The sequence below is a fragment of the Portunus trituberculatus genome, chromosome 36, assembly GCF_017591435.1.
Source record: "Portunus trituberculatus isolate SZX2019 chromosome 36, ASM1759143v1, whole genome shotgun sequence".
Classification (NCBI taxonomy): Eukaryota; Metazoa; Arthropoda; class Malacostraca; order Decapoda; family Portunidae; genus Portunus; species Portunus trituberculatus.
The window spans coordinates 2,951,725-2,974,224 of NC_059290.1; the positions used below are offsets into that span (position 1 = coordinate 2,951,725).

General features: G+C 41.2%; 1 protein-coding gene across 1 annotated transcript in view; it reads right to left on the reverse strand.

Moving 5' to 3' along the window:
* Positions 1 to 22,500, reverse strand: part of LOC123513385 — a 161,091-nt gene that overhangs the window by 8,455 nt on the left and 130,136 nt on the right. Inside the window, exon 4 of the mRNA XM_045270512.1 lies at positions 11,700 to 11,739. Within this exon, the coding sequence (XP_045126447.1) occupies positions 11,700 to 11,739 (40 nt within the window). The remainder of the gene's footprint in view (positions 1 to 11,699; positions 11,740 to 22,500) is intronic.

Consider the following 22,500-nt stretch of genomic DNA (forward strand, 5'->3'; position numbering starts at 1 on the left):
GGAGGAGGAGGAGGAGGAGGAGGAGGAGGAGGAGGAGGAGGAGGAGGAGGAGAAAAGATGGACGGTAAAACGAAGGGAGAGAAAGGAAAGGAAAAATAGGAACACACAGCAGGAGAGAGGAAAGGGGTCACATGCTATTCTCCCCCCATTTCTCTCCCCATCCCTTCCCCTTCCTCCCTCCCCGCGTCCCCTCACCACGGGGCGTCAAGGGGAGGAGGGGGAGGGTGGGAGAGGGCAGAGGGCAGGGGGTAAAGCGAGTTAAAACACTATATACATGTGTTTTCTGGTTAGGCCTAAGCTCTAATGGAAAATAAACATATGATTGAAAAAATAATATTCGTGGTGTTGAGAAGGAAGAAGAGAGGTTAGTGGCAGTGGTGGAGGTTGTAAGGAAGGGTGTTGTGTTGGTGTTAACCCTTCAGACGCATTTTTACTTTGATTTTTAGTTTTTTTTACTACTACTACTACTACTACTACTACTACTACTACCACTACTACTACTACTACTGCTATTACTAGTTGTTTTTTTATTATTTCCTGGCCTATAGTGCTTGTAGGTAACTTGATGAGTATTTGGAAGCACTGTTAAGCTTCCTCCCATCAATGGCGCAGGCAATTTTATTTATAGTGGTACCCATATTAGGGCCCATATCACCACCCAAGCGCATCTTTAGTGTAACCACTTCGTACCTGACATGTACGTAACTTTAAACCACTCGACAAATGGCAAAATTTCAAGGCGATACGTGGTGGGATTCGAACCAACGCGTGGATGTCAGCCCGATCTCACGCTCACCACTTTATCCACTATGCCAATGCCTCCCTATGAAGTGTTGTTGTTGTTGTTAATCCCTTCAGTACTGAGACGCATTTTTACCTTGATTTTTTGAGGTGTGATTGGACGATTTTCTTTACATTAGGACTGGTCTATGGAGGTCAGAAGATTAATGGCCAGAGTCTTTACTATTCTAATCCCAACATGTGTTTCTGAAGCTGTGCAAATCGCTAAAATACTAACCAGAATAACAAAACGCGTCCTGTCACTGAAAAGATTAATAAAATGAAAAGTAGGGGTGACATTAATAAGGAGAGAAAGAGAGATGAGGATTATTAGCAGTGGTTGTGAAGGATTTTGTGTTACTTGATAAATAAAAAAAAAAACATACGGTGTTAGTAGTGAGAGGAGGAGATATGAGGATTGATAAATACAGTAGTGGTTGTAAAGGCGTAGTTTGTTAGTTAATAAAAAAAATAAAAGTTGTCAGAAGGGAGAGGAGGAGAGATGAGAATTAATAATAGTAGTAGTAGTTGTTCGTAGTAGTTGTGTTAGTAAAAAATGAAAAGTAGTGATGGTGATAGTAAGGAGCGAAGATGAGGATTAGTAATAGTAATAGTGATAGTGATTGTGAAAGGGAATTTTGTGTTCACGTTCATGATAAAAATAATTGTAAGTGTTAAAGGATGGAAGAAGAGAGAGAGAGGTGAGGATTAATGAAAATTGTAGAAGTAGTGGGAAAGGCTTTTGTGTTAGGAACGTTAAGAAGATAAGAAATGTTAGCGTTATATGATGGAAGGAAAGAGATGAGCATTAATGAAAGTAGCAATGTTAGTAAGGAAGAACACTGGGTAGATGACATTAACCCTTTCAGTACTGGGACGTATTTTCGCCATGAGTTTGGGGTATGATTAGACGAATTAATTGTCATCAGGAAGGATCTATGGAGGTGTGAAGATTAATGGCCACAGTCTTCACTATTTCAATCCCCCACATAAGTGTCTGAAGTTGTACAAAATCACCAGAAGGAATATGGAAACGCGTCATGGGGTTAATGTGAGAAATAACACAAATAATATAACTCTTACAGGAAAATATGGAAGGAGAAAGACAAAGATAAGTGAGAAGAGAACAGAAAGTAAGGAATAATTTTACTTACAGAATATCAAACCGTTCACTGGGGAGTCCAAGCCACACCAAAGGCAATGAAATCTTTATAGGCACCAAAAGAGAGAGAAAGAGAGAGAAAGGGACGAAAAGGAATACAGTTTACAATTCCTAGCCAGTTAAAATGTTTGGATGTGGAAAGAATAAAAAAAAAATGCCCCTGAGATATTAGTGATCATGGTAAGATGTAAATAAAACAGTGAAATCATTAACCCCTTCAGTACAATGACGCAATTCTATATTCATTCTGCTTACAATTTGTTGATTTTATACACCTTCAGAAACTTATGTATGGGAGTTAAAAAAGAAAAAGAGAAGACCATGGCCATTAATCGTACACAAATCTAAAGGTAAAAATATGTCCCAGTACTGAAGGAGATTAATATTAATACAAACACTGGTGCTGGAAGGTGTTTAGAAGGATGAAAGTAAAGAGATAGAGGAATACAGAGAAGTAATAATTAATGAGGACATATAGAAGTGATGATGAAGGTAAAGCAGCAGGAAATGTTTGTGATATAAAAAAAGAGAAGAAAAAGAAGGAAAAGCTTTGAGGATCAGTAAAGTCAGATTTCTGGATGCAAAAAAAAAAAAAAAAAAAAACTAAGCAAGAGAAAAATCAATAGAAAAAAAAAAAGTTTACCACGAACACTGAATGAAAAGAAAACGAGAAGGAGGAAGATAAAAAAAAATATAGACAAAAAAGAAAGAAAGAAAAAATAGAAACAGAAAAAAAAACCATGACATTAGAGAGAGAGAGAGAGAGAGAGAGAGAGAGAGAGAGAGAGAGAGAGAGAGAGAGAGAGAGAGAATCATTATACCTTAGTTAAGTAGATGATAGCATATGTCTAAGTAAGGAAAATGGAACTGACGCCATAATAGGTGAGGAATTACTGGGTGTGGCGGGTGAATGGGTGATGAATGGGCCTCTTAAGGGGAATGGGTGACGGTAGATATGGGTGGAGTGGATAACGTGGATACAGAGAGGCTAGTGGATGTGTGGGTGGATAGATAGGGGGAGGGGGGGTAGAATGGAATGAAGTAAGTGTACGGTTGTGGGGAACATGATAAAATGAGAGAGAGAGAGAGAGAGAGAGAGAGAGAGAGAGAGAGAGAGAGAGAGAGAGAGAGAGAGAGAGAGAGAGAGAGAGAGAGAGAGAGAGAGAGAGAGAGAGAGAGAGAGAGAGAAAGAGAAAGAAAGAAAAGAAAGAAAGAAAGAAACAGTGAGGAAGAGAAGAGAGAACAAAGGAAGAGGGGGAAGGAATGGGTAAGTTAACTGAAAGGAATGTAAAAGACGATAGGAAGGAAGGAGGAAGAGATAGGGAGGAAAGAAGAGACAGAGGAGAGAAAAAGAGGAAAGGTGAACGGAAAGGGAGATAATAGGATGATAGGAGGAAGGAAGATGTAAGAGGAGACGAAGGAAATGACATGAGAGGGAAGAAGAGGAGGATAAAGAGATAAGGAAGGAAGGAAAGGAAGAAAGATAAAGGATAATGAAAAGGAAGGAAAAAGATGTTAAAAATAAAGAGGAAGATAAGAAAAAATAAATAAAAATAAATAAAAATGGAAAAAGAAGGAAAGGGACAAATAAAATGAGAGAGAGAGAGAGAGAGAGAGAGAGAGAGAGAGAGAGAGAGAGAGAGAGAGAGAGAGAGAGAGAGAGAGAGAGAGAGAGAGAGAGTATTAGGATGAATGGAGTGAAAGAGGAAAAGAAGGAAGAGGGAAGAGGAGGAAGGGAGGAGGGACGGAGGGAGGAAGGAAGAGGGAGGAGGTGGAAGGGAGGGAAAGAGTGAAGGGGGGACGGTAACGCTCTGATGGTGACTTTGGTGAGCCCGTTAGCCAGAAGCGTGACCTGTCCAGCGTGACAGAAGAACAAGTAACGGTGAGGAGGAAGAGGACGAGGAGGAGGAGGAGGAGGAGGAGGAGGAGGAGGAGGAGGAGGAGGAGGAGGAGGAGGAGGAGGAGGAGGAGGAGGAGTGGATGGAAATAAAACAAGATAACCATTACGAGGATGATATGATGACAAGATTGAGGAAAAAGAGGAGGAGGAGGAGGAGGAGGAGGAGGAGGAGGAGGAAGAAGACCAAAAGATATAATGTACATACAGTTAGAACAGCTTCACTGCAACCACCACCACCACCACAATCTCACCACCACACCTGTCACACAACATTCTCCTCGCTCTATATGCTGTCACCACCACCACCACCACCACCACCACCATCACCACCATCACCAATGCCACTGCTATCCTGACTGCAATCATTACCACCACTACTACCTATATATTGCTGCTTCCAATAGTGCAACTACTACTACTACTACTACTACTACTACTACTACTACCACTACTACTACTACAACCACTACTACTACTACTACTACTACTACTACTACTACTACTACTACTACTACTACTATTACCACTATTACTACTACTACTACTACTACTACTACTACTACTACTACTACTACTATTACTCTCCTTTTCTTTATTTTCCTTTCCTTTCTTTCACCACAGTCTTTCATTTTTTCTCGTCATTGCCTTCCGTGTTTCCGGCTTTCCTTACTTCCTTCCGCTTACATCTCCTCCTCCTCGTCCTCCTCCTCCTCCTCCTCCTCCTCCTTCCGTCCACTACTGTCATTATCCTCCACATGACGAGGCAGGAAGCGGAAGAGAGGACACTGCCCCCTCTCTTCTCCTCTCTCTCTCTCTCTCTCTCTCTCTCTCTCTCTCTCTCTCTCTCTCTCTCTCTCTCTCTCTCTCTTCTTCTCTTCTCTTCTCTTCTCTTCTCTTCTCTTCTCTCTCTTCTCTTTCCTTTCCTTTCCTTTCCTCTCCTCTCGTGTCCTCTCCTCTCGTGTCCTCTCTCTCTCTCTCTCTCTCTCTCTCTCTCTCTCTCTCTCTCTCTCTGCTTGTCAATATGTCTGTCTGTTTATCTGTCTAATGTCTATATTCTAGTTTACCTTTTAAAATAGAGAGAAAGTGATTAAGATGAAGTCAATTAACAACAACAACAACAACAACAACAACAACAACCGTAACCATAAATCACAACCACCACCACCATCACCACCACCACCTATACATTAAAAGAAGGTCAAAGTACAACAATATCTTCACAGAATCAGGTGTGCCAGGTAACTTTCCCTTGGCTTAGCACAGGTGAGCGTGGCAGGTTCGGGGGCAAGACATGATAGCAAGGCAGGTGAAAGGAAGGTGAGAGGAACGTGACAGATAAATAAGTAAGTAAGTAAGTAAGTAAGAGAGAGAGAGGAGAGGGTACCAGGATGAATGGAGTAAGTAAATTGATGAGGTGTAGAAGTGGAGTGTGAAATGTAGAGTGAGAGAATGAGTGAGTTTGTGAGGCAGGAAAGAATGAGAGCGGAAACTGAGTGTGGGAATTTGCGATTGAAAGAAGAGATACAGGAGATGTGAAGATATGGTGAGTGGAAAGTAGAATGATGAGTATATGTGTGTGTGTGTGTGTGTGTGTGTGTGTGTGTGTGTGTGTGTGTGTGTGTGTGTGTGTGTGTGACGTGTGTGTACGGAACGAGCTGTATGATCTGTTCCGATCTTCGGATAGGCCTGAGACCAGGCACACACCACACACAGGGACAGCAAGGTCACAACTCCTCGATTTACATCCCGTACCTACTCACTGCTAGGTGAACAGGGGCTACACGTCAAGGGAGACACATCCAAATATCTCCACCCGGCCGGGGAATCGAATCTCGGTCCTCTGGCTTGTGAAGCCAGCGCTCTAACCACTGAGCTACCGGGCCGTGTGTGTGTGTGTGTGTGTGTGTGTGTGTGTGTGTGTGTGTGTGTGTGTGTGTGTGTGTGTGAGAGAGAGAGAGAGAGAGAGAGAGAGAGAGAGAGAGAGAGAGAGAGAGAGAGAGAGAGAGAGAGAGAGAGAGAGAGAGAGAGAGAGAGAGAGAGAGAGAGAGAGAGAGAGAGAGAGAGAGAGAGAGAGAGAGAGAGAGAGATTCTTGACTGAGAAATACGAAAAGGCTGAATGAGAGAATGGATAAATGAGAAAAAAAGAAAAATAATATCAAGAAATTAAATGTGACAGGTAGAAAAATACTGAGAGAATATGAAGAATAAAAAAAAAAGAATATCGGATTAATAAGGAAAAAAAAAAAACAAAGGAACACAAAGGAAGAAAGCATAAAAGCAGCAACAGACCTTTTGGCTCATACAAGGCCACGTGTGAACCAGCGCTGCACCATCTCACACACACACTGGGAAGCAATCACACTCACACGGGAGAAACTATCTAATCTAAAGTGATGAATTATGAAATAACTAACGAGGAAAAGAAACTTGAGTGAGCCTGTGATGAAAGCGAGACATTTTTGATACAGTAAGCTTTAAAAATACAAAACTACAACATGAGATCATAAGGAGGGAAACTGCAAGAGGCTGTTAGGTCTACACGTGGTAGTTCCTGTATGTGGAAAGCTACCTTATTCCATCTATCATCTCCATCCATGCATTAACTTATCTTCTTTTAAAGCTTCGTATTGACTCAACACTAACATGATTATTAAGTTCATTTCATTCATCAACCAGTTTCTCCACATTTCTCTCCTAAACCACAATTTCTCAAGCTTAAGTTTATTCCATTTCTCTTTTAAACCAGATTTTTTCGAGCTTAAGTTCACTCCCATTTCCCTTAAACCAGAATTTTTCAAGCTTAAGTTCATTCCATTCATCAACTAGTTTCTTCCCATTTCTCTCCTAAACCAGAATTTCTCAATCTTAGAAATTAGCTAACTATTTTCTTCTGTCCGTGTGTCCAAGCGCATTATCTTTACACAATGATTTCACAACACCAATACAAAGACAACCCAGCAGCGAAATGGCTTGAAAAAAACAACAAAATAGAAAGAAAAATAAATTGAAAAAAATATAAGCAAATTTAACATCAATACGCATCAACATAATACGACTTCCTATGGCGCCTCAGACACTCCAGACAAGAGAAAACAACAAAAACAACCTTAATTCAAACAAAAACATCACAACACCAGGACCATAAGACGCCACACACACACACACACACACACACACACACACACACACACACACACACACACACACACACACACAGACACGGTACGGTACAGGGAGACACAGCGCTGGCTAGTCACTCCCTTAAACGGCCAGGAAACGGTGAACGGTGAACGGTGAACGGTGAAAGGAAGGGTAATCATTCAGGCACACTGGAGAACACCCATTTGCAGGAGACGGTGGTGCTGAAATGAATGTCTTGACGAGTCTGCGGTGTTTACGGTGGTGGTGGTGTGTGTGTGTGTGTGTGTGTGTGTGTGTGTGTGTGTGTGTGTGTGTGTGTGTGTGTGTGTGTGTGTGTGTGTGTGTGTGTGTGTGTGTGTGTGTGTGAGAGAGAGAGAGAGAGAGAGAGAGAGAGAGAGAGAGAGAGAGAGAGAGAGAGAGAGAGAGAGAGAGAGAGAGAGAGAGAGAGAGAGAGAGAGAGAGAGAGAGAGAGAGAGAGAGAGAGAGAGAGAGAGAGAGAGAGAGAGAGAGAGAGAGAGAGAGAGAGAGAGAGAGAGAGAGAGAGAGAGAGAGAGAGAGAGAGAGAGAGAGAGAGAGAGAGAGAGAGAGAGAGAGAGAGAGAGAGAGAGAGAGAGAGAGAGAGAGAGAGAGAGAGAGAGAGAGAGAGAGAGAGAGAGAGAGAGAGAGAGAGAGAGAGAGAGAGAGAGAGAGAGAGAGAGAGAGAGAGAGAGAGAGAGAGAGAGAGAGAGAGAGAGAGAGAGAGAGAGAGAGAGAGAGAGAGAGAGAGAGAGAGAGAGAGAGAGAGAGAGAGAGAGAGAGAGAGAGAGAGAGAGAGAGAGAGAGAGAGAGAGAGAGAGAGAGAGAGAGAGAGAGAGAGAGAGAGAGAGATCCACCACCCAAACATCTGCCACATACAGTAACTACCTCGCTCATCTTCGCATCATTAACGTGCAAACCTTCAAACCAGTACACCACTACCACCACCACCACCACCACCACCACCACCACTACCACCACTACCACCACAACCGCTACTCAATTCACTGCTTCTTTACGGCACCATAACACTGACCACTGCCTCCTCACCACCACCGCTTTCAGTCTCTTGAAAGCACACACACACACACACACACACACACACACACACACACACACACACACACACACACACACACACACACACACACACACACACACACACACACACACACACTGACTACTAATAAATGTGTCCTTGCTCTGTTTACACTTTCACTGGCATCCTTGTCCTGTTAACACGTGCAAACAGATTGTGTATGAAATGTCTATTGGCCTGTTTTTTTCAATCCTACAAAAATGTCTTTTATTAACACTGAAAGCCACACACACACACAAAAAAAAAATAATAATAGATAAATGAATAAATAAATAATAAATAATAAATGAATGAATAAAAAACCAATCAATAAATAAACCTTGTTCTATTTCATCTGGATAAGTGTCTAAGAGTTTAATGGGAAACAGTATTACATGTTCACGAAAGCAACGTCCTAGTTATCATTGAGTACGTATTGCAAACATTTATATACACAGAAAAAAAAAAAGCTAACCTTACTGGGACGCTTTTTATAACCATGAGTTTTGGATACGTTTTCGAGCCAGGTAACTGTCACATAGCACTCAAATCCCCCAGTGCAAAGTTCATATCACACGTCCCGAGCGTTTTATGCTGAATGGACTGAGATTTAATGCTGATCCTGCGCCGAGAGTATATACACAGAAAAAAAAAAAACTAACCTCTTCAGTACTGGGACGCTTTTTATAACCATGAGTTTTGGATACAAGTAGACGATTTTGTATAGATTATGAAGAGTCTATGGAGGTTACAAGATTAATGCTCCAGAGTCTTCACTGTTTTAATTCCCACATAAGTTTCTGAAGCAGTACAAAATTACCAAATAGTAAGCAAAATGAAAATGAAAACGCGTCATGGTACTGAAGGGAATAATGTTTTCTCTACCCTACGGAATTACACAAAAGACAAATGCTAGGTTAGGTCAAGTTAGGTTATGAGAGGTTACTTAGGTTAAATTACGTTGTCACAGGTTAGTTAGGTTAGGCTAGGTTAAATTGGGTTAAATTAGGGTAGGTTAGATAAGGTTAGGTTAGGTTAAGTTAGGTTAGATTTGGGTTAGATTAGATTAGGTTAGGTTAGGTTAGGTTAGGTCAGGCTAGGTAAGATTAAATCGTACGAAACTGCTGGAAAAATTATGTTAAAGGTAATGGAATGGATAAGAAAATGTGTGCGTTTATGAATGGATGAAAAATTTGAGAGTAACAAAATGCAAAAGGAAAAATAGTAAAAAAGTCTATAAAAGGAAAGCAAAGAAGGTTCAAAGTGATATTTACTGACAAAACACGAACCGATTTCCTTTATTTTCTTTTTTTTCTTTTCGACCAATAAAATCATAAATAACAGAAAAATTATGTATTATACTCTCTCTCTCTCTCTCTCTCTCTCTCTCTCTCTCTCTCTCTCTCTCTCTCTCTCACACACACACACACACACACACACACACACACACACACACACACACACACACACACACACACACACACACACACACACACACACACACACACACACACACACACACATACAAAAAACACGTAGATTTAAATGCCTATTTTACTTTTGAGAGAGAGAGAGAGAGAGAGAGAGAGAGAGAGAGAGAGAGAGAGAGAGAGAGAGAGAGAGAGAGAGAGAGAGAGAGAGAGAGAGAGAGAGAGAGAGAGAGAGAGAGAGAGAGAGAGAGAGAGAGAGCATAACAGAAGGTAAAGTAGACTGTTGTAAGGTTATCTTGTGAGTTATGAGGTTATCAGGGAGAGGGAAAGGGAGAGAGAGAGAGAGGGGAGGGGAGAGGGGAGGGGAGGGAGGAGAGGGAGAGAGGGAGGGAGAGAGAGCGAGTCATTGAGAAAGGAAGAGAGAGGGAAGGAGAGAAAAGATGTATAGGCCTATAAACTAAAGAGTAAAGAGAGAAGGAGACACGGTATATGAGAGAGAGAGAGAGAGAGAGAGAGAGAGAGAGAGAGAGAGAGAGAGAGAGAGAGAGAGAGAGAGAGAGAGAGAGAGAGAGAGAAGCAAGAGGATAATCCAACTCGCTGAACAAAAGAGTTAAATCACTTTGCTCACGCGACCAGTAGCAAGTGTGTTAAAGGATCTCTCTCTCTCTCTCTCTCTCTCTCTCTCTCTCTCTCTCTCTCTCTCTCTCTAAAACTACTACTAATACAATTATTTTATTACTGCTGCTACCACCACTGCTACTATTACTACTACTACCACTACTATTACAACTACTACTACTACTACTACTACTACTACTACTACTACTACTACTACTATTAGAATTGAGATAAAGAAAAATAAGAGATGAAACGCCATTTAAAATAAAGAAATAATGAGAAAAAAGTTGATAGATATATTGTAGAAAATAAACACACACATACACACACACACACACACACACACACACACACACACAACAACAACAACGATACTCCTGTGTGTGTGTGTGTGTGTGTGTGTGTGTGTGTGTGTGTGTGTGTGTGTGTGTGTGTGTGTGTGTGTGTGTGTGTGTGTGTGTGTGTGCGTGCGCGCGGGACCACCTCGTCATGGTCAGGTATTAATCACAAGCCAACACGTTCCCCTGTTGTGTGGATTATGATGCCGTCGTGACTAGGCGCTCTCTCTCTCTCTCTCTCTCTCTCTCTCTCTCTCTCTCTCTCTCACCTGTTTTCTTTCTTTTATTTTGACTTTTCTCATTTTTTTCATCCATTTTATTAATTTTATTCTTTTTCTTTTCACATTTATCATTTTATTTATATTTTCAACAATTTTTTTCATTTTCTTTTGCATGAAACTTTATTCTTCGTGTTCCTATTTCTCCTTTTCGCTTCATTTTAGGAGGTGATTTATATTCCTAATTCTTCTTCTTCCTTCATTCCTTCCTCCCTTCATTCCTTCATTTTTTTCTCTCCTATTTCCTTTTTCTTTCATGATTCACAACTTAATATTCTCGTTTCCCTCCTTTATCTTCTCATCCCTCATTTCCTTCCTATCTTCCTTCTTCATCCTTTATCGCTCCTTTGCTTCTTCTCTCCATTTGGTCTACTTCCCTCCCTCCTTCCCTCCCTCCTCCTTCCCTCCACATCAACTTTCTAATACGAAGAGGAGGAGAGGTGGAGGGAAGGGGTGGAGGCAAGGTGACAGGGTATCATCTACTAAAGAGGAGGAGGAGGAGGAGGAGGAGGAGGAGGAGGAGGAGGAGGAGGAGGAGGAGGAGGAGGAGGAGGAGGAGGAGGAGGAGGAGGAGGAGGAAGAAAAAGAAGAAGAAAAGAAGGAAAGGAAGAGGAAAAGAAAAGAAGAAAATAAAAACAAACATTAACTTTCAACATTTCTTTATATTTATTGAGAGAGAGAGAGGTTAGAGAGAGAGAGAGAGAGAGAGAGAGAGAGAGAGAGAGAGAGAGAGAGAGAGAGAGAGAGAGAGAGAGAGAGAGAGAGAGAGAGAGAGAGAGAGAGAGAGAGAGAGAGAGAGAGAGAGAGAGAGAGAGAGAGAGAGAGAGAGAGAGAGAGAGAGAGACTGACGGACTTGGAAATGAGCCGATGACAGGTAAGTTAATTAGTGAGTGGACAGGTGATGCATTCAGGTGAGTATTGATGAAACTAATTAAATAATGAAGCGACAACTCACCCACCTGTAATTAGCGCAGCGTCGCACCTGGCCGGCGAGATGTCCTGCGAATGGAATAAAAGAGGACATTACAAACACTTTTCACGGACCTGTTGTAGTTGACGTGATTGTATTGTAGACGGAAAGTGGCTCAGAATAATGCTACTCGAAAATACAATTGAATCTATACATCAGATAATCTTTACAGCAACAATGAGCAAGATAAAAATAGCAATTCATACATGTGTACACTATGTCTGTTGTAGTTGACGTGACTGCACTGTAAAGTTAGAGACGGAAAAGGATCGATAATGCTAAAATGGCACTGCTAAGAAATACAACTGAATCTATGCATCAAATGACTTTTACAATAACAAAAAAACTAGATCAAAATACTCTATGCACTATGTCTGGTCTAGTTCCCCTGATTGTGTTCTAGATTACAGACTGAAATTGATCGATAATGCTAAAGTAATACTGCTCAGAAGACACAACTGAATCTAAACAGACAATACACACTCACACACACACACCATACACACTACACACAAAATACAAAACTGCCATTAAAACCAAGACAAAACGAAACCAATAAGAAACGAAGCCCAAAATTGTCCAAAATCACACAAACGCACAAACACAACCAAAGATATCAAATAGAAACGAATAGACGATAATAAAGGAGTAAAAACCCTCAGATACGTGATAAGATAAAGCCTGGGCCATGAGAGGAGAGAAGTGACAGGCAAACTGACAGACAGACACCCGCCTCGCCCTTCCTGCGATCGATGGTGGGGGTGAAAAATGTGGTATTTTTACCTGTCAAAGAGCGCCCATTAATCACGACACCTGGGCAGGCGACTCCTCAGCGCGGGGTGACGGGCCGAAGGAGGAGCGGCGCCGAACTGGTTATGGTAATGTGAATCAGATTGTGGCGCTTCTGATGGCCCAGCGGAACCCATCAGAGCCGCCTGCCGCCCCTACATCTACATTACCGCCGCCCACGCCCTGCCAGACGCTTCATATGCCGGGGAAGAGCACATGAAGTCGCAAGGAGGGAAGGAAAGAGAACGTGTGTGTGTGTGTGTGTGTGAGAGAGAGAGAGAGAGAGAGAGAGAGAAAACGAAGGGAAACGATGCAAAGAAAACGTGATTCCTTGTCATAGTTTGTAGAGGAATATATTATCTCTCTCTCTCTCTCTCTCTCTCTCTCTCTCTCTCTCTCTCTCTCTGTCCCGGAACGTCGGAGTAAATCTGATTTTCTCTTGAGATTTCTCTGGAATACGTGATTGTCCTTATCGTAAGTTATAGAAAATGACTCTCTCTCTCTCTCTCTCTCTCTCTCTCTCTCTCTCTCTCTCTCTCTCTCTAACAGGCCTATTGGATTCTCTCCTCTTTATGGGCCTCCCCCGCACAAATAATGACGGATCGCCACACACCACCCGCCGAGAGGAGTTTGTTTCTCTTATTCTCTCTTCAGGGGATCCAATCGTTTATAAAGTGAGATCCAACTCCTTTTATTCCTTCTCATTTTTCTTATTTGATTCTCTATTGTTTTGTTTCATTGAAGGTTTTACGGTACTGATGAGAGAGAGAGAGAGAGAGAGAGAGAGAGAGAGAGAGAGAGAGAGAGAGAGAGAGAGAGAGAGAGAGAGAGAGAGAGAGAGAGAGAGAATATAATGGTAATGATGACGAAGAACAAGCACAATAACAAAATCAACAACAACAACAACAACAACAACAACAACAACAACAACAACAACAACAACAACAAGATCAACACGAATACGAACAAGAAGAAAAGAAGAAGAAGAAGAAGAAAAAGAAAAAAAAGAAGAAGAAGATGAAGAAAAAAGTGAAGAAAGGAAAAAGAAGAAAGCCGAACACGAAGACGAAAATGAAAAAGAAAAAGACAACAACAACAACAACAACAACAACAACAATCAGGAAATAAGTCAGAGAAAAGCGGAAAAAAATACAGGTTATCCGTGATTTTCTAAAGTTGCAGCCTCTTCAGAAGGAAAGCCACGGTAAACAGACTCACCCTACTGAGAATCTCAATATTTTTACCTCAATGAAGGAAGAAAGAAAGAAAGAAAAGAGGGAAGGCATAAAAGATGGGTCGTGAATAGAAGAAGGAGGAGGAGGAGGAGGAGGAGGAGGAGGAGGAGGAGGAGGAGGAGGAGGAGGAGGAGGAGGAGGAGGAAGGAGGAGGAGGAGAATCAAAGAACAATGTCTTTTACTTCTTAAGGTTTATATTTAAGACTGAAAAAATCATATACCCGGAAGCTAAAAGATACACACACACACACACACACACACACACACACACACACACACACACACACACACACACACACACACACACACACACACACATATTTACAAATAAGATTATCATTCTAGCAGTATCCCCTTCCACATGCAAGCAAGCACGTATGCCCGCGCTCGCACACACACACACACACACACACACACACACACACACACACACACACACACACACACACACACACACACACACACACACACACACACACACACACATGCAGAAGAAAAGCCTAAAATCGCCCCAGGAAGAAACACACACACACACACACACACACACACACACACACACACACACACACACACACACACACACACACACACACTGTTTTAATGAGAAGCGGGGAGGAAAGAAAGGGAGCAGCGCCCCCTTCTGGAGGTGGACGCTCCCTCGGGTTATGAGGCAAACAGGTGAACAAAAGACAAGCGGGGAGCAGAACTAAAGACCTTTTATGATTGAGAGGATGGATTTCCAACACACCCCCGCCACCTACTCTTCTCTTCTTACTCCTCTTACTCTAATCTTACTCTTCCTCTCTTCCTCTCCTCCTCCTCTCACTACTTTAATGTTTCTCTTCCTCTCTTCCTCTCTCCTCCTCTTACTAATTTAATGTCACTCTTCCTCTTTTCTCTAACTCTTCTTCTTCTTAACTCTTTCTTATTTTTTTTTCTTGCTTAATTATTCTTCCTCTAACCTGATTATAGTCCTCCTCTTCTCCTCCTCCTTCTCTTCCTACTCTTCCTCTCTCCTCTAATTATGCTTATTCTAATTTCGCTCTTCCTTTCGCTTTTATTTTTCTTCTTTAAATGTTCCTTCTTTGACCTATTTTTTTTTTCTCCTTTTCTCTTCTTATTATTCTTAGTTTAATGTAATTCTTCTTGTCTCATCTATCTAATTTTACTTTTTCTCTTCTCTAATTCTCCTTTGTTACTTTTCTTCTTTTTTTAACATTCTTACTCCTTTGACATGACTTTTCTCCTTCTTACTTTTCCTCTCTCCTTTAATTTCCTTCTTCTTCTTAATGTCCTTCCTCCTTTCCTCTCACCTGATCCTTTCTCCTTTTCTTCTACTAACTCTCCTTTCTCTTTACTCTTCCTCTCTCCTTTAATTCTATTTCTTTAAATGTTCTTCCTCCTCTTACTCGCTCTTCTTTTTTTCTTCTCTATTTCTTCTTTCTCTAATCTAACTTATCTAATTTAAGTCTTCCTCATTCTTCTTCTTCTATAATTCATCATCTCTTACTCTCCTCTTTTATCTCTTTCTCCTCCTATCATTTAATTTTCTCGTCTCCTCTAACGCTTTCCCCTTCCTGATTCAGCTCTTCCTCTCCTCTATTTCTTCTTCTTCTTCTTCTTCTTCTCTACCTCCTTCTCCTCTTCCTCTTTATCATTTTTCTTCTTCTCTAACCCTTTCCACTTTAATCTAAGCCTTCTTCTCTATTCTCTTCTTTTCTGTTATCACCACTACTACTAATAATGCTACTAACGCTACTCTTATTACTACTATTACTACTACTACTACTACTACTACTACTACTACTACTACTCTACTACTATAAATATTACTATTACTACACTAATGGTACTACTACTACTACTACTACTACTACTACTACAACTACTACTACTATTATTACTACAACTGTTACTGCTATTATTACTACTACTACACTACTACTACTTATTACTACTACAACTACTACTGCTACTACTACTACTACTACTACTACTACTACTACTACTACTACTACTACAACTACTACTGCTATTATTACTATTACAACTACTACTATTACTACTACTACTACTACTATTATTACTTACTACTACTGCTATTATTACTATTACAACTACTACTATTACTACTACTATACTACCACTACTACAACTATTACTACTACAACTACTACTGTTATCATTACTATTACAATTACTACTGCTATCATTACTATTACAACTACTACTACTATTACAACTACTACTATTATTACTACTACTACTACTACTACTACTACTACTACTACTACTACTACTAGAAAAAAAAACTTATGAACTACTACAAAACAACAAAATTGAGAACGAAATTAAACTTTACTGATTAAGAGAGAGAGAGAGAGAGAGAGAGAGAGAGAGAGAGAGAGAGAGAGAGAGAGTACAGGACACTAACTTTCTCTCTTTAACGCACAGACAGTATTCAATATTTCAAGTTTCTTTTCCTGGCGGTTATATTGTAATTCCTACTCTCTCTCTCTCTCTCTCTCTCTCTCTCTCTCTCTCTCTAGTGGTTTCTGTGATATGCCGCGATTTCATGCTACCTTGGCTGCTGAGTGTGTGTGTGTGTGTGTGTGTGTGTGTGTGTGTGTGTGTGTGTGTGTGTGTGTGTGTGTGTGTGTGTGTGTGTGTGTGTGTGTGTGTGTGTGTGTGTGTGTGTGTGTGTGTGTGTTTCGCATGTAAATTGAGCTTCCTATTTCACACCTGTTTCCTCTTCCTTTTCCTCTTCCTCTTCTTCTTCTTCTTCCTCCTCCTCTTCCTCTTTCGTATATAACTTCTCTAACACTGTCTTTCCTTCTTCCCTCTCACTTCTTTTTCCTTTCTGTTCTTTCATTCTGCCTCTTTTACTCTCCCTCCTCTTCCTCTTCCTCTTCCTATCTCGATGACGTGTCTTGGAAGGAATGTATTGTTGTGTAGGCCTATATTTCTCTCTCTCTCTCTCTCTCTCTCTCTCTCTCTCTCTCTCTCATAATGTGTTCAACAAATATTTTCCTTTTTTTCTCATTTTTTATTTATTTATCCCTAAGCTCCTTCATTCTTACCCTCTTCCTTTCCTCCCCCTCCCTCCTCCATCCTCCTTCCTTCCCTCCCTCCCTCCGTCACGCCTACTTAGTCCCTAGTTTGCGACAAAGGACGCCTTAGCCTCTTAAGGGCCTTGCTTCCTCAGGGCACCGCCGCCGCCGCCGCCGCCGCCTCCGTGGTGGTGGTGGTGGTGGTGGTGGTGGTGGTGGTGGTGGTGGTCGGAGAAGGAGATCAACAACAAAAACAGCAACTAAAATAGCAATAACAGCAAAACAACAACAACAACAACAACAACAACAACACAAAGAAAACCATGAATAACTAAAAGAACGATAGAGAGGAAGAGGAACAGGAGGAGGAGGAGGAGGAGGAGGAGGAGGAGGAGGAGGAGGAGGAGGAGGAGGAGGAGGAGGAAGATAAGAAAGAGGAAGAGGAAAAGAGAGAGGAAGAGGAAGAGGAAAAAGAAAAAGGAAAAAGGAAAAAACGAAAAAGGAAAATGAAAAAAAAGGGAAAAGGAAGAAGAAAAAGAAGAAAAGAAGAAAACAATAATACCACCACCACCACCACCACCACCACCACCACGAACAACAACAACAACAACAACACCAACAAAATACTAGTTCCATGGGACAAAACTTACCTCCCAACCACCACCATCACCACCACCACCACAACCACCACTACCACCACCATCATCACCACCACCACCATCACCGCCACCACCACCAGTGCCTCTGTCGCCGCCACTGCCACCACAGACCAAAGATAAAGTTATGCCCACATATGGTTGTCAAAAGGGAGGAGGAGGAGGAGGAGGAGGAGGAGGAGGAGGAGGAGGAGGAGGAGGAGGAGGAGGAGGAGGAGGAGGAGGAGGAGGAGGAGGAGGAGGGTTAGAAATAGCTCTTCTTGTATCCGAAAACCACAAAACAGGCTGGCGTTTCTCTCTCTCTCTCTCTCTCTCTCTCTCTCTCTCTCTCTCTCTCTCTGATGAAAACTGTGAAATTAAACTACAACATAAACAAAAGCTCCTCCACCACTATCACCACCACCACCACCATCACCACCACCACCACCACCACCACCACCACCATCAACATCAATATAATCTGTCTTATGCAAGTTCGGCGAGATGTGTAATTCGGCTCCAACCGTCATCCCAACTTCGCCCATTGCAGCCATTTCGGCATCTAGAATTCATGCATATTGTCTCCTCCTCCTCTTCTTCTCCTCCTCCTCCTCCTCCTCCTCCTCCTCCTCCTCCTCTTCTCCACCACGGTACACCTTCATTACTGAATACATTATAGAAACACCTCTCTCTCTCTCTCTCTCTCTCTCTCTCTCTCTCTCTCTCTCTCTCTCTCTCTCCATAACCAGGTTTCTCCTAATAATAATATAGAAAATGTATCAACGTGTCAATGGAACAGTAAAAATGACCTTAATAACACGTGTGGCGCCAACTAGAGCCTTCTGAAAGTGTGGCGGAGAGAGAGAGAGAGAGAGAGAGAGAGAGAGAGAGAGAGAGAGAGAGAGAGAGATAGCCCTATTCAGAAACGCTTTGCACTCTAACGACGAATGTTTCCAAGAGCTCTAATTGAAGATATTCATGTTTTTATGGGTATTTCTATGGTTTGGGTGATGGATTGGCAAGATTTCTAATTGATCATAAGGAGAAACTGTCTTGAAAACTCAGCTCGTTGTCTAAAGGGGACTTGAAAAATTGTCGGGGTGAAAAGGTAAGACGCTTCTGAATATAACCGATAGGTGTGGTTTAAAATGTACACCAATATTTTCCAGTTTCTCTCTCTCTCTCTCTCTCTCTCTCTCTCTCTCTCTCTCTCTCTCTCTCTCTCTCTCTCTCTCTTTGTATCCTGGTAAAAAATTCTTCTTCTTTTATTATCGTCTTTCTTTTTTTTATCTGTATTTAATATTTTTTCTTTATCTTGTTCTCTTTCTTTTCTTTTTATTTTTTTCATTTTGCCTACTTCTTTATTCCCATTTTCTGTTATCTATCTTTTGTTTTAGCTTTTATTTCGCTTATGTTTGTTATATTGTTTTCTTTTTTCATATTCTTCATCTATTTCAATTTTTATTTCTTTTTTGTCTGTTTTCCTGTCATTCTTCTCTGATTTCCTATTCTTTTTTAATATTCTTCTATATTTCCGTTGCTCTTTTCTATTTTATTTCCTTAATTTTCTTTTTTCTTTCATCTTTCCTCTTCGTTCCTTCCATTCATTTGTGTTACCTCTTACCCTCTTCTCGTTCTCTCCCACACGTTTCCTCTCTTCCTCTTTATCACTTAACTTCTTCATCTTTCTTCTTCCCAAGTCTTTCTTTCTCCTTTTCAGCTCTTCTTCCCTGTTTTTCTTATCTTCCTTCTCTTCTCTTTTTCATTTTCAGTTTTCCTTCCCCTTTCCGTTATTTTTTCCTTACCTCTCCCTCCCTTCCTTTAATTTCTTCACGTTCATCTAATCTTTACCTTGATTCTTTTTTTTTTTTTTTGCATTCATTATCTTTCCATTATCATTTTATTTTCACTTTATTTTACTGACTTCATTAAAACATTCCATTAATTAATACAACTACCACTCGCTATCTATCCATCATTACTCTCACCATCACCACCTCTACCACCATCACCACCACTATTATGACAACCATCAGGAAGGTAAGGCCCCGTGGAGCCACCTGGGGACACAGCAGGTGGCACTCATTAGCCGCTCAGTGCCACCTGCGGGGCGAGGCTGGCACCGGGACGCGGCCAGCTGGGAACAGAGCCACCTGGGGAGTGTGGGGAGGGAAAAGTGTGTGAAGGAATGAATAACTGAGAGTGCAAGTGAGTGTTAGTGTGATTTGGTGAGTGAGTGAGTGAGTGAGTGAGTGAGTGAGTGTGGGAGTGAGTGAGTGAGTGAGTGAGATAGTATAGGCATTAGTCAGTCAGTCAGTTAGTCAATCAGTCATGCAGTCATCCAGTCAGTCAGTGTTTAAGAGACCGCGTGAGAGAGTAAATGAATCAGTAACCAAATGAATGAGCGACTGACTGACTGACTGACTGACTGACTGACTGACTGATTAATTGACAGACTGAGAGAAGGAGAAGATGAAAAGAAGCATAAGTGACAAAATGAGTGAATGAATAAGCAAAGACATGAATGAATAAGATATTGAATGAATGTGTAAATGAAAAAAAGGGAGACCACGATGAGAGAGAGAGAGAGAGAGAGAGAGACGCCCACTACAAATGCCTCTCTCTCAACAGCTGGGATCGGCGGCTCTTTTAGTTTACAGTCCCTTTCGTCACGGCCACAGAACTCCACTGGGCTCCTCCTCCTCTCCCTATTTGTCACCTGTTTATGATTCAACGCTCCTTTATAATCCCTGCCGGCCATTTTTTCCTTTCTTTTTTATCTAAGGAACATCCATAAAGAAATAAACGAAAGATAACGATATTTTTAAAGAGAGAGAAAGGTCATGGAAAAAAAGAGCGGTGATTTGTCAAGCTTGTTTAAAGATTCTTTTTAAATGGCTTACCTTTAAATTTCTGGAGAGAGAGAGAGAGAGAGAGAGAGAGAGAGAGAGAGAGAGAGAGAGAGAGAGAGAGAGAGAGAGAGAGAGAGAGAGAGAGAGAGAGAGAGAGAGAGAGAGAGAGAGAGACCTGCAAAATATTCATAACTGACAAAAATAAAAGCAAAAAAGAATGTCTAAAAACGACGAACTGTGAAAAAAAAAATGCAAAAATACAAAAGCAAAATAAAAAAAACGAAACGCAAAGAAAAAGACTTGAAAAAAAAGAAAAAGGTTACAAAATAAAAAAAAAAAAAGGAGGATGAGAAGGAAAAAAAAAGAAGGAAGAGGACGAGGAAGACGAAGAGGAAAAATACGAGGAAAAGTCACAACACGATCCAATCCTTTCCTTTCAGCCTCTTTTTCCCTCCCTATGTCAAATAAGTTACCACCCTGGCATCTCCCTCTCTCCCTCTCCCTCTCTCTCTCCCTCTCCCTCTCCCACCTTTTCTATCTCCTCAAAAATCCTTATCTCATCTTATTTCCAGGTCAAACTCCATCACTTCTAGGGCATCATGGGTCAGAGGAAAGAGAGAGGGAGTGGAGGGAAGGAGTGAAGGATGACTGACGACAAATGGGAGAAATAAAGAGAGAGGAGAGGAGAGGAAGGGAAGGAAAGAGGAAGCAACCAGTCGAAGTGAAGGAAGGAAGAAAATGGAAAAGGAGGTTAAAGTAAGGAAAAAGAGGTTTATATGGATTCAAGGAGAGAGAGAGAGAGAGAGAGAGAGAGAGAGAGAGAGAGAGAGAGAGAGAGAGAGAGAGAGAGAGAGAGAGAGAGAGAGTTAGAGATTTTAGAGTAGACAAAAAATAAAAGAATAAAGAAGAGAATAGAGAGAGAAAGAGAAGATGAAGAAAAGAACGACAAGAAAAGGAGAACAGGAGTAAAAGAATAAAGAAAGGAAAGAGAGAGAGAGAGAAGGAGGAAGAGAGAAAATACAGGGAAAAGAGAAGAAAATAAAGGAAAAAAGTAAAAAAGATGGAACAGAAAAGTAAATAAAAAGGGAAATGGAGAAAATACAAGAAAAAGAAAAAAGAGGAGAGAGAAATATTATAATAAAAACAAAGGAATGAAGTAAATAGAGAAAAAGAAGATGGAGATAAGAAAGACAAGTAAAGAAGCAGGAGAGAAAAAAATAGAGAAAGAGAAAAAGAAAACAGAACAGAAATGGGAGAAAAGAGAATAGAGGAAGAGAAAATGGAGAAAATGGAGAAAAGGAAGAAGCATAAGAGAAAAAGAGAAAATATAAAGAGAAAAGAAAGGAGAGAAGAGAATAGAGAGAGAAAAGCTAATAGAGGAAGAAAAAATAAAGGAAAGGAAGAAACATGAGAGGAAAAAAAGAAATTAGAGAGAAAAAAAAGAAGAGAAGAGAAATTAGAAAACAAAAATAAGAGAAAAAAGAATAGAAGAGAAACATGAAAGGAAAAAGAAAATATAGAAAGAAAAGGAGAGAAAACAATTTAGAGTACAAAAAAAGGAAAGAGGAGGAAAGAAAATAAGAGAAAAGAGTAAGAGAAAGAAGGAGGAAGAGAAGGAAGAAGAGAGATGCATTGGACTAACTAAAAGCCAGGGAAATGATGATGTGCCTCTACTCGGCTCGCGCGCTAAGTGGCTCGTTCGCTTCCTGTGTTTACCAAATGATTCTCTCTCTCTCTCTCTCTCTCTCTCTCTCTCTCTCACAGGCCGATTAGAGCACTGTGTTTGAGGCTTGTGGGTAATGCCGTGTGTGTGTGTGTGTGTGTGTGTGTGTGTGTGTGTGTGTGTGTGTGTGTGTGTGTGTGTGTGTGTGTGTGTGTGTGTGTGTGTGTGTGTGTGTGTGTGTGTGTGTGTGTGTGTGTGTTAAGAGGATGAGGTTGTGTAAGGGTGAGAGTGAATAATTGAGTGATGGGTTAATGTGAGAGAGAGAGAGAGAGAGAGAGAGAGAGAGAGAGAGAGAGAGAGAGAGAGAGAGAGAGAGAGAGAGAGAGAGAGCACTGTTTCTTGAAGGGCTGATTCACTCACGATGGTAAAAACATCAATATATTAAACACAGGAAACTCCTTCACCGCCACACACACTGGCAACCCTTCCTCCTCCTCCTCCTCCTCCTCCTCCTATTCCTCCTCCTCCTCCTGCTCTGTTTGCCCCGGTGACAGCAGCGACAGGAG